The sequence below is a fragment of the Pholis gunnellus genome (assembly GCF_910591455.1).
Source record: "Pholis gunnellus genome assembly, chromosome: 8".
Taxonomy (NCBI): Eukaryota; Metazoa; Chordata; class Actinopteri; order Perciformes; family Pholidae; genus Pholis; species Pholis gunnellus.
Genome location: NC_136534.1, coordinates 19487186 through 19499324, shown reverse-complemented (window position 1 = coordinate 19499324; position 12139 = coordinate 19487186). Strand labels below are relative to the sequence as shown.

Genomic DNA, 12139 nt, shown 5'->3' with positions numbered 1-12139 from the left:
TAAATTCTTAATGAAGGTTGACCCAGATAGACTGCACACCGTGGCTCAAAGAAGACGACAGTGGAGCTCGCAACATCACTGGAAATCGTGTTACCACGATAGTTACTTTTCAGAAAATGTGACAAATTGGCCAACTTTCTCCCCGAGTTTGAAGCACATTTTCGAAAACAAGGCTTTTGGATGCGTGTTAATGTTGCGTAATCCACTCATGAAACAAATGAGTAAACTTGCAGTCAAACAGGGACACAATTGGAATTGTGAGATTTTAATGGGACCGCAGCAAACCTAGCTCATCATTAGAGGCTTCTATTGTTTCGCATCCAATCCGTGGCCTAATTACACTACTGCCACTCAGCAGGTTTACCTTTGTTTATTATTATTTAGGCTGCTCTCCCCCTTCTGGCTGCTCCTGTCATTGCACCCAAGCGCACCTTGAATTGGAGATCAGAAGCAGACGGACGGATGGAGGGAGGAGAAGCATGATATCTTATGTAACATTTTTGGGCTGCTTTTGGTTAGCGCCCCCTCATCTATCTATCACACTAACACTCTCTTTTCTCTCTCACACGCACACACAACAATCGCACACTCTTGTACAAGCACAGCATCAAACAGCACACATAATGGCAGCTTTCCACTGGCATCAAGGGTGGCAACAGTGGCAAGATGAAAGGTGACATCCGCATCCACTCCCCCTTTCTCGTTGTCTCTCTCTCTCTCTCCCTCTCTCTCTCTCTCTCTCTCTCCTGCTATCCTAGAAGGTTAGACATGTCGAGCTTTGATGTGCGTTGCCACCTCTGTAGAAAAATGTTCTGTCTTTCCCCCTCCTCCTCAGCTTCCTCCCTCACCATTTTTGAGCTTTCTTCTTCATTTGATCTTCTGTCTGCCGTTTCGTCTTTCCTACATTTCGTCATTTATCTTTTTTATTTCATGCCGTTCCTCTGTGCGGGTGATCAGTTTGATTTATCTTGCAGTTTCTTTTTCTCCTTATCCTCTCTTATTATGAAAAAAAAAGAGGTACATTTAAAGTAAGGAATCTTGCTTCGATCAAAATCCATAAAAGACCAGAAATCCACATAACCAACATAAGCCAGGCTTCAACTCCTTTGCTCTGCACCACGGATTTCCAGCAATCAGCTTCTTAAACCCTCCTGCTGTAGCCGCGTATCAGTAGTGGTTTGCTGTATAGTTCAAAAAAAAATATGTACTCGCCCACGAGGCAGATTGTTTCAAACCTTATCTCAAAGAGCTCAGAGATGTTGATTCAGCCATCATATTAATCTGCAGACGACAGAAAGTCGCTTTCGATTTTCCTCCACGCCGCAGCTAATAATCTGACTAACGTGGTGTTGATTCTCTCCTTCATTCAGGCTTTGATGTTTCCAGTGATATGTGTGTCTTTGTAAATGTTAGATTATTGTATTATGCTATACATCATTGCTAATGCAAATAAACCAATGGTTTAACATGGTGTTAGTGAACTTCTACTTTTTGATGATTGAATACCACGTTCGTCAGTCAGCATTGCAAATGAATATGATTCCATTATGTAAAATATGTTAAGATGACTCATGACTCTAACACAGAGTGCTTTTTTTTTCTTCCTAGAACCCACGTTGTTATTGTAGGTGTGTTGTTTATACTTTTTTCAAACTGTGAATATCTCATTTTGGAACAAAGCTCTTTGCTTATTCCTAAAGACTTGCGATAGAAAAAGAGATACGCTCTCATTGTTGCTGCTTTTCTCATTCTTATTCTTTTTGTTTCATTCACAACTATTTCGACCTCTCCATCCATCTCTCGTTGTCTTCTCTTCGGTTATTCTCACTCTCTCTTTTCTCTCCCAATCCCCATTCCTTTCCTCGACATCCGTCCTCTCCTTTACTCGGCCCGCCGTTCTCGCCTCTTTTACACCTACTGTCCACTTCCTCGTCCTCTCTCCACTCCTCCCACACCCTTTCAACTGTTTTTCACTTTGTCACCAGTTTGCCCTCTGTTCTCGGTTCAGCCGCAGTTCAGCCTCTTTACTCAAAGAGGTTTCTTAGAATACGGCACGGAGAGAAGTGAGTGTAACTGAGTGAGGAGTTGGTGGGGATAGATGGAGGGATAAGGGAAGGGGGAGAGGAGGTGGGAGGAAGTGATGGGGGAATGAAAAGGGAGAGAAGAAGGTCGATGGAGGTCGACCGCAGGTTAACATGCACTACCACAACCTGTCAGATAAACGGAATGGCGGTTTAGTTGGCTCCTAGCCTTCCCAGGGGGAATCCCAGAGTGCACTGGGGGAGGAAGGGGGAGCAAGGAGGGCGCGCTGGAGGATGTGTGTTGTAAAAGATGACTCAGCAGAAAAGAAACAATTGTATTGCGGTTGCAGAAAAACTACCAGTGCTCTCTCCCTCGACTCTCTCCTTCTCATTTCGTGTCAACCTTCCCTCTGCGAGAGTTATCTGCCATCAGGGTCTGTACATAGAGTACAAACTCAGGCAAAAGTGCCAGCCAATTTTGTCACAGGTGCTTTAGGCGCTGTCACTTTATGAGGAGAGGCGGGCTTAATGCTGGCGCAGGAAAACAAAGAGCGAGAGGTGGGAAGCTCTCCGGGGGCCGTGGCGAAGACGTGATGCACTAAACTTGAGCTTTATTTGACCGGTCATACTTGTGTGTACATGTAAGTCAGTGTGTGAGTGTGTGAGTGTGTGCGCATGCGCTTTCATGTGTTTATTGTTTAGAGAAAGAGTGCATTGTAAGTTGATCCGATGAAATGAACTTCTTGAAGCTTTCAAAAAGTCCCTAATGATGTAAATGTGAGAAATTGTTTTGATCGAACAACAGAGCGCACACGCTCGTGCGCATTACACACACACACAGCAAGTATCTGCGGAATGTGAAACGGATGAGGCCTCTGTTGGTAGTTTCATCTCTGTGCCACCATTGTTAAGGAGAAATTGGATTTTTTTTTATTTTTATGTATGTATGTATATACGCACAGGTGCACGTGAATGTCTGTGCATGTGACGAGGAGGAAAATGTTGCTGATTGTCTGGTGAAAGCCCAGAGGGCTTCCTTATGTAATTGAACTGAGCTGCTGCACTCAGATGAATCGCCAAGCCAATAAAACCCATTAGAATTGAATTGCATGAGAGAGTGTGGGAGATGGAGAGAAAAAAGTACGAGGGAGGGAGAGCTACAGATGAGGACATACACATTTCTGGTTTGCATATATGTAACACACATAAGTGTGTGTGTGTGAGTGTGTGTATCTTGGTAAAACAGAGCAGGGAAGGGAGCACGGGAAGAATAGAGAGACTAATGGTTTCATAGAAAGTTTCATAGAAAGCATAGGGGAGTGATGGGAAGATGAAATGATGGGTACGCAGCGAGATAGAGAGGGAAGCTAGGTGACCAGGGATTAGTCTGTGTCTCCTCGGCTGTTGTAATGAGCCGTCAGGATAATTGGAATGAAAAACATAGTCCTCCATTTAATGAAGTGAGACTTTCAAAAAACATGCAATGAGAATGAAAGTGGAGAAAGGTTTGGGGCTAGTGGCAGAGGAAGCCAGACGGAGATAATGCATAGTTCATTTTGGCAGTTTTCCTCCACACACACGACAATGCGCTTCTATTGGCGTCCAAGTGAATGTTGAATGAGTCCTCAGCCAATCAGTGTCGACCTTAATGGCCTCCGCAGTGGACCCCTGACCAATGTCCAGCATTCAGTGCACTGATTGACAGCTGGAGCCACCACTGCTCTGGGCGAAGCCCTTATAATCAGGAACAACCGAACATGAAAGAACAACGGGGCTCATCCAAAATGGCGGCGCAGTATCCTCAGGCGCACTTCTGCGAGAATGAGATACGAGGAGAAAACGTCATTATCCCGAGTGCCGCCACATCCGTCCCTGGAAATAACATGGGCTGTGTGCCTGATTGGCAGCCATATAGTGTTAATGAATAACAATATGATGTAGGGGGGGAAAAAAAAGGACGCTATCGGCCAAGAGGACGACAGCTGTATGGCATTCTCCTTAATTAAGTTGAGGAGAGGCAGTGAGGGAACGTAGTCGCAGAGGAGGGAAACCAGAGAGGCAGCCGAATGAAGGAAAGTAAAGGGGGGGGGGGGGGGGGGGGGGGGGTGCAAATGAAGGGCGGAGAGTTTGGTAGAAGAAGAACAAGGAAAAAAGAAGTGAGGGATGACGGCGGAACGATAAGAAGAAGTAGTAACATAGTGAGAAAGAACAATTTTTAGGTCATTCGTGAAAGCCAAGAGAAATTAATCAGCGTCCAGTTAATTAGTGCGGCAACCCCGGGCCATTAATGCTCGGGCTCAAGTGACAACCACGTGCACGCATGCTGGCATCCACACGCACATGCAACATATATGCACTCAAACAGGAGAGCGGCAACGGACGCACATACGTCCATAAGTGTCACTTTCTCTCCATCTGGTCTAGTTTCTTTTCCTTTCCCCCCCCCCTCTCTCTCACACTTTACTTCACAGAAAACTCTGCTCATCTCTTTGTCTTTCCCGCAAAATACACTACACATCATGTAATATTTCTTCGAGAGAAGAAGACCAAGACTTTGGCCTGAAGAAGAAAAAAAAAAATTCAGGAGCGGGGAGGTATAGTGCTGACATAAGAAGAGTGCAAAAAGAGATTGATGATCTCAGGGCCACTGGGAGAAAGGGAGAGAAGAGACAGAGGAATACTTACCAATAAATTACTCCTGAGCAGAAAGGGCAGTGCGTGTGTGTGGGCGTGTGTGTGCGTGCGTGCGTATGTGTGTGTGTGTGTGCTTGTACTGTATTCCTCTGTTTGCCTTTTGTGGGTGTGTTGTATGTGACTTTGCATAGCCAATCATGCATATGTGTGTAAAAGTGCGCAAACATGTGGTCTGGGTATGTGTGTGCACAAGCTTGCATGTATTTCAAAACAAGCTGTGCGTGCGTGCGTGTGTGTGTGTGTCCTGAGACTGGGAGTGCATTGACTGCGGGTTTTATAGAGATTGTTTGATGAAGTGGCATGTTATTCACTCTTAAAGTGCTGATGCACTCATAGACACACATTCACACCCACTCTTCCATCTCCCTTTTAGTTCTTGTCAGCCATTATTTTTTGGTCTTTAACGCCAATATGAACTTGTCTCTTTCTACCTCTCTACCTACCATTGTGTCTCAGCCATTGATTCGGAGAATGTGTCAAGATCCAAGCTATTGTTCTGCATTGAATGAGACAGTCCCTGCATGGCACTGCTCCATTGGGAATGCATCTGTCACCGACAATGTCTCTGTCTCTCCTGCCATTGTGCCATAGAAAATGTGTCAGTGATAGAGAATGTGTTTCCTATATATTCCTTTTGCCTCGTAGATGAATGTCAGTCTGCCAGGTATGATTCCCTTCAGCCTTCTGTTTTCAAGCATGTCTTCACCATTGTAAACGTCTTCTTTAACCCCCACAGCTGGCATACAGGCCTGCCAGAGAACATCATTAGTCCCTGTCCTTATCGCTTGTCAGGGGTCGAGATCGATTCCATTTTGCACACACGGTCAATTTGGGAAAATAATTAGTAACATTTGTCTCTGGTATCGAAATGGCATCGGCCTCAGTTGCTGATCAGCGTGTTTGAAATAAGTCTTTCCTGCAGTTCTCGTACATCTTCTCCTCCTGCTCAAAACTCATTGGAAGAGACAAACTGTCCCTGAGACTACGTCCAATGACTATCGAGCAGGATGCTGAGGTAGAGCAGCCAAGAGACTCAATTAATATGCAAAGTAATAAAGCATGTGTCATGTTTTATAGGCTGTAGTAACTTTGCTATGGAACCCTGCAACGCCTTTGTTAAAGTGTCACTGCATGTCGTAGATAATAGCATTTGTGTATGTGTGTGTTATCCCATTCCCTGTCTGTCTGTAGATAATGTGTCAGTCACTACCACGGCCCCTCCCACTCCCACCACCCAACCAATCACCTCCCATCCCACCACCCCAACCCTCCTAACACCCAGCTTCGCTCCGGACGCACAAGGTAACATACACACATCTTTTTATTCTGCCTCTGCTACCTTCCATCTCTCTCCTCGTCCTTCCCTGCTCTCCTTTGGTGTCTTTCACTACCCTAGTCATTTGATAACTCTCAGGTGGCCTACAAACACACACACACACACACACACACACACACACACACACACACACACACACACACATACACACTTCCTCTGCTGCAACCTTCCTTTGCCCTGCATCTACATGAGCGTACGTGCCTGCAGACGCTTTGGTGTGCACCGAGCACAACCTCCCACTCTCTCCATTTTTCTTATCACTGGCTGTTTGATGCTCCCCACACACACATTGCCCAGTCAGCGTTTATCTACGTGTGTGTGTGTGTGTGGTCTTTGTTGGGTCTTTTGATGCTCGTGGGTACTGTTAATGAATCTGCATTAAAGGTTTAAGGAACTGGAAACGACTGACACTGGCCTCTGCAGGGCCAGGGAGATGCTACACAAACACATTTATCTGCAAACACACACACACACACACACGCACACACAAACACGCACGTATTCTGACAGAGAGGAAGATCAGGGATCAAGGTGTGTCTAGTTGTATTCTCCCTGATGATGATGTTACACAGTAGGGGAGGGAAAGGCTGCTTGGCTATGGAGGGTGGAAAGGGTCACGGAGGATAAGACACACGCACATGTGATTATTAGTCCCACAAGTGTGTATGTATGTGCCCGTGTGGCTCCTACACACAGGCGTGCACGCGTATGTACATCTGTGTGCTCATCCTGCAACTGCACAAGTCAATGTGTAAAATGATAAAACATCATGATTGACAATACAGCTAAAGCAAAAACAATTAATAACAGACAAATAGTATTGCCTATAATCATTAATAGCCTGCCTATTATTATCATAGTTTAATTTATTGATTACAGGGAAAAAAAACACATGACTGAAAACAAATGGAGTTATATCCTATTGTTTTGTGCATCAAGCCCATTGTTCATAATTTCAGAGAAGCATTTAATGGACAGATTAGACGGTTCTATTATGATTTACGGCTGGAATATACAGTTAGTTGATAGAGAACCTGTGAACCCGATGCTGGATTTGGCTTAATGTTCAATCAGGCTCCTTTTCTCTGTAGCATTGTGGAAAATCAGTTTTTAAACCAGAAAAACACATTAGGGAAAAACTGCTCTAAAACGTTGATAGAATGCTCGAATGCTGAGTAGAGTTTTAGTCTTAATTCATCTCAAATTTTCTAAAACAAAAAAACAGACAAAACAAGTTAGTCGACATACTTTTAAGGAATGATGTCCTCATGCAGCATGATGTAAAGATATAATGAGACAATGGTGATTTAGAAGCTGAAGAAAACATGCTTGAGGCTGGATTTGACTTGCCGACATTGGGCTCTGTAGACCTGCACATTACTGCTACGCTACTATGGCCAAGCGGCAACACTGAGCATCATTTCTGCCATATATTAAAAAAAACGGAAGCTCTTAAAGCGATAAAAAAAGGTTGTTAAAAATGAAAGCTACATAAATGACCAAAACAAGAAGAAAAAAAAACAATAATGAGTCATACTAGGCTGTTAATGTGTCCCACATTTAGATAAACAGCTGTTTTTCTCCTGCCAAGGTAATAACAGTGTTCATTTGCTTTTAGCAGCTGAAGCCTGGTTTAAGAGTCAAACGTGTGCACATGCACTCGCAGGATGCGCACGCAGACAAATACACACATGCCAGTGTGTTAGGAGTAGTGATTCGCCGTTGTTAACTGCAGTCCCAATACCGCTACCTGGGCTTTGGGTATCGGCCGACACCGAGTACCGATCTCATGTTTAATTAACAAGCTGTACGCCTCACTGTGTGGAAGTGACCGGGATCCTTCTTTTATGTATAACGCAACCTCAGGCTTGAATAAAAAATGACTTTTCTAACTTCGTAAAACTAAATATAACAAGTAAATACATAGATATATTTTTACTGAATTGTGATTTACTAAAATAATGGTATCTGATACCAGATCGGCCCATTGTCAACGGCACCCGATCGGACTGGTACGTACGTCTTGTCCTCTCTGACCTTTTGGCCCATAGCTTGGCACTACTTTGCTACCGTGTGTGTGTGTGAAACTGCACACCCATCCACTGGTTTCCCTCTCTTTATATCTCCAGAATATATTGATCTCATACATAGACTCACACAAACACACTCACTGGCATCTCTTCTTCTCCTCCTCCTTTCTTTCCATACATCCGTCTCCTGTCTGTTACTTAAAAGGAGAGATGAAGCGAAGGGAGCGGCAGCATTCCTTCCATTGCCGCTGCCGCCGTCTGTGGCAGGTGGAGGTTGTTCACCTGCTGGGGCGTGTGTGGAGATGTCATAAAGAGTCGTAGGAAAAGCAGCTGCTTGAACAATTTGGTGAACGCTTAGTCGATGTATCATCTGAGGGGCTCCTCGGAGAAACGCCGCACTGTACTGTCATACATTTCCTGCGGAGCTTTGGGCTGCGGTGGATTAAAAACAAGGGTGGCGTGAGGTAAAGGTATAGTGCTTGAGGTCTTCCTTTTTTATCCCCCTGTGAAATCTTGCTGCTTGATCCAATCACAGTCGAATCACACGTGTCCGGTGTGCCTACAGATGCACCGATGTCTCACAGATGTGATCCTATACACACGCAGCGACACATGATCATACACATACGCAGGAATGTGATGCACTCACAGTCACAGTGTCCAATGAGACGCTTGTCCATGAAATGCATGTGCAAGAATGCACCCTCTTTTCTTCAGCTGTCAATCACTGCTCCACGTCCTTCTCTTCCTTTTCTTTGCCTCCTCTTTCTCTCCTGATCTCTTTGTTAGCACTCAATTAATGATTTATGTTTTAATTCGGCTCTGTCAAGGTCCAAGAGCTGCATCAATAACTCCACGTCCTTGCCGCCTATTTGGCGTTTCCAGCTTTTATACTACATCCACTCAGCCCCATCACAAAAAAAACAACTTTTGTTGTTGTAAGCGACTCAGATACTGTACGGACTCAAAGACCCATTTAGTTCTCTGTCACCTGCTTTTGTTGTTGTCAGGCAGTCTTTACTGGTGAAACTGTACACAGATACATGCTTGGTCTTAAGCCTGCTTTATAATGGATGTTAGCGCTGCGACTAACAGTTAATCTGTTGATTATTTTCTCAAGTAATTCATTGTTTAGTTCTCAAAATGTTAGAAAATACAAAAAAAAAACTGTCACCACAATTTACCAGAGCTCGCAGACGATGTCTTAAGATTGGTTGTTTTGTCTGACCAACAGTCTGGAAGCTCAAATTATTCCATTTAAAGTGACAAAACACAAAGAAAAAGCTGCAAATCCTCATTAATGAAGCTGAACCAGTGAATATTTAGCATTTTTGCTTGATAAATGACTTCAACAATTAATCAATTACTAAAATCATTTTCTGTTTCATTTTGACTAATCGTTTCAACACAATCTACACTTCTTTTCAATATTCCTCCGTTTTTCTTTTAGTATTTGTTCTTTACTTATGCAGTGAAAGGAGAGGTTGACGTGAATAAGTCCTTACCACTGCTGCAATTTGATAAATATCACAGAATTTAGCTTGCTTTTTTATCTCTTCATCTCTCTTCACTCCGTTTTTTGATTTCATTTCCCAAGGCTGCACTACTCAGGGTGTGAGCACACTCAAAGTTTCCCTCACTCAAAATGCATTGTGTTCTTGACAGATGCTTGGCTGAGGTGGGTTTTTAGAGGTTATTTTTTTCATTCACTTTCCTCATTTCTGCACCTTCTTCTCACCCATTTGGTCCGTCTGGCGTTCTGTGATGAAAGGTGATAATGCAAGTTGGTTGGAAGATATTGACTTCTGTTTTCTCCTGTCTCGCTCCCTGTACTCTCCCACGCTGCTGTTTTAATGTGCTTTCTTTCTCTCCCTTTTATATCTTTTTTTTTTCTTCTCTCATGCTTTCACTTTTGTTCCAGTTCTCTCTTACTCTCTATTTCTTTGCCTGCACTTCTCTCTCCTTTCATCTCCATATTCTCCTTGATACACCCCCACACTCCACCCCCACCCACTATTTGTCTCTTTTGTTCCTTCTCAGATCCCGGTGCAGTGGTGGAGACTCACAGTGCAGTACCGTATGCAGTGATAGGCGGCGTTCTGGCACTGCTGGTTTTCACCGTCATCTGCGTCCTCATCGTCACCATCTGGTGCTCTGTTCGACAGAAAGGTAACGCACACAAAAGTTTCTTTCACAAGCAAGCGGACATGTCTGGCAATCATAGTATTTTTATCACATCTTTCACAGGCGCGTTTTTCTCATTTGCGCCGCTCTCTGGCATAACAAGCTGTGAAAAAAAAAATCATTGCAGGCCCGTTACACCCAGAATCCTTGAAAATAATCTCTTAAACTGAGGTGTAAAATTGTCAGTGCAAAGCAGACAGGATGGGATGCTCCTCTCTCCAGGCGGGCGCTGTCCGTGATGGACGACCTTGGCCAGAATAGCAGAATATATAGGGTGGGGTGGGAAATGTAGGAGTGGTCCCCGTGTTTTATGACTATATCTTAGTGTATCAAGGCCCATCTATTAAAAGCAGCCTCCCTGCATTCCCTATCTTTTTAAGTGCCCCTCTTTTGGCAGCCTTCAACTGTGCGCCTCAGCTGCCAAGAAATCATCCAGGAGCAGTGTAGCAACCAGCAACCAGCTATTACTTACCCTATGGCCAGACAAGCCGCCAGTCAGCAGTCAGTATGGCCTGACCGCCAATCAGCACATAGACAGGACCATTACAACCAAGCCATGTTGAGACACAGCCATTAAGGCTTTGTCTTCGGCCCGCCGTGATTGGCAGCATGCCAGTCAACTTCGGTAAGGAGAATTAGAGTGTCACTCACTGCTGGAGTGAGGGGACACTCAAGCAGGAAGATGACTTGAGCAGTTCTTGCTCTCTCTGTAACCTGCACTGCTCCGACTCATTAATCATACGGACCTGAGGGATGTTAAAATGTGTTTGATGATGGGTTTTATGAGTGACACAAACGTGCCATGGTCCTCTTGCACCTAACCTTCCCTCCGTCCTTTTTTCTGCCAATCTCTCCTCCTTCCCTCTCTTCTGTTCTCTATTATCTTCTCCACCTGCCCCTCCTCTTCTGCCTCTTCTATTCACACATCCATCTCCTACCTTTAATTTCCGCCGGTAGGCTCCTACCGTACACGAGAGCCTATTCTTGCTTGGTATTGACCTAACAATCAGTTAACTAATTAATTAATCAGTCACAGGTATGGAACTCAATAATATTGGCGCTGGTTGGTTTGATAATGCTGCATGGCGCTGCAGTGTTCATGACGCTTTGCCACCTAACCTTCCCCCTCCAATCTCCCTCTTGGTCTCTCTCTCTCGCTCTCTCTCTCTCTCTGTCTCTTTTCATTCAGGTTCCTATCTTACCCATGAGGCCAGTGGGTTGGATGAACATGGTGAGGTGCAGGAGGCTTTCCTCAATGGGAACGACGCCAGCCAGGGCAAGAAGGAGTACCTACTGTAGCCCCTCCCCCTCCCCTCCTCTTCTGACCTCATCGCCCCCCCCCCCCTTCCCTGTCTCTCACCTTATATACAGTATACACACACACGACACACACTTCTATACAAAGCGCCATAACAGGCGGCCTTCTGAAAACGACTGTATACAGATACTGCACATAGCCGATCCATCCCGCTCCATCCCACTTCATGTCCTCCATGCACACACACACACACACACACACACACACACACACACACACACACACACACAACCCAGTGACAGACTGAGAAAAAGAGAGCCTATAGACCCACCAGCTATTGACGACTGTGCCATATACTGTAAGTCGGAGAAACTGTGGAAAATGGAGAGCAAGAGAGTCGGGGAGTGGGTGAATGTAGACAATAACGAAATGATGCCATAATTATTTTTGATCGAGAGGGAAGCGGGGAGCACAAAGAAAATCGGCACTCTGCCCGTGCAGCCGCCAAAGTGGAAGGGGAATTAGGGGCAGATGACTGCTGTAATTCCATGCCTTGAGAAAACCATCTATTTTACAAAGCTCAATCTATAACTGATGGAGACAGTGGGAGCAGCTT

The 12139-nt window shown here is 44.8% G+C and overlaps 1 protein-coding gene across 4 annotated transcripts in view; it reads left to right on the top strand.

The window, feature by feature from the left end:
- Positions 1-12139, top strand: part of cadm4 (cell adhesion molecule 4) — a 143406-nt gene extending 131267 nt beyond the window's left edge. For 2 of the 4 annotated variants that reach the window (XM_079165094.1, XM_079165093.1), the window contains exons 7-9: positions 5907-6017; positions 10122-10250; positions 11455-12139. In XM_079165094.1, coding sequence (XP_079021220.1) covers positions 5907-6017; positions 10122-10250; positions 11455-11564 — 350 coding nt within the window. In that variant the 3' untranslated portion in view covers positions 11565-12139. Of the gene's footprint in view, positions 1-5906; positions 6018-10121; positions 10251-11222; positions 11302-11454 lie in introns of all 4 variants that reach the window. The other 2 variants (XM_079165095.1, XM_079165096.1) reach the window with 2 other exon arrangements.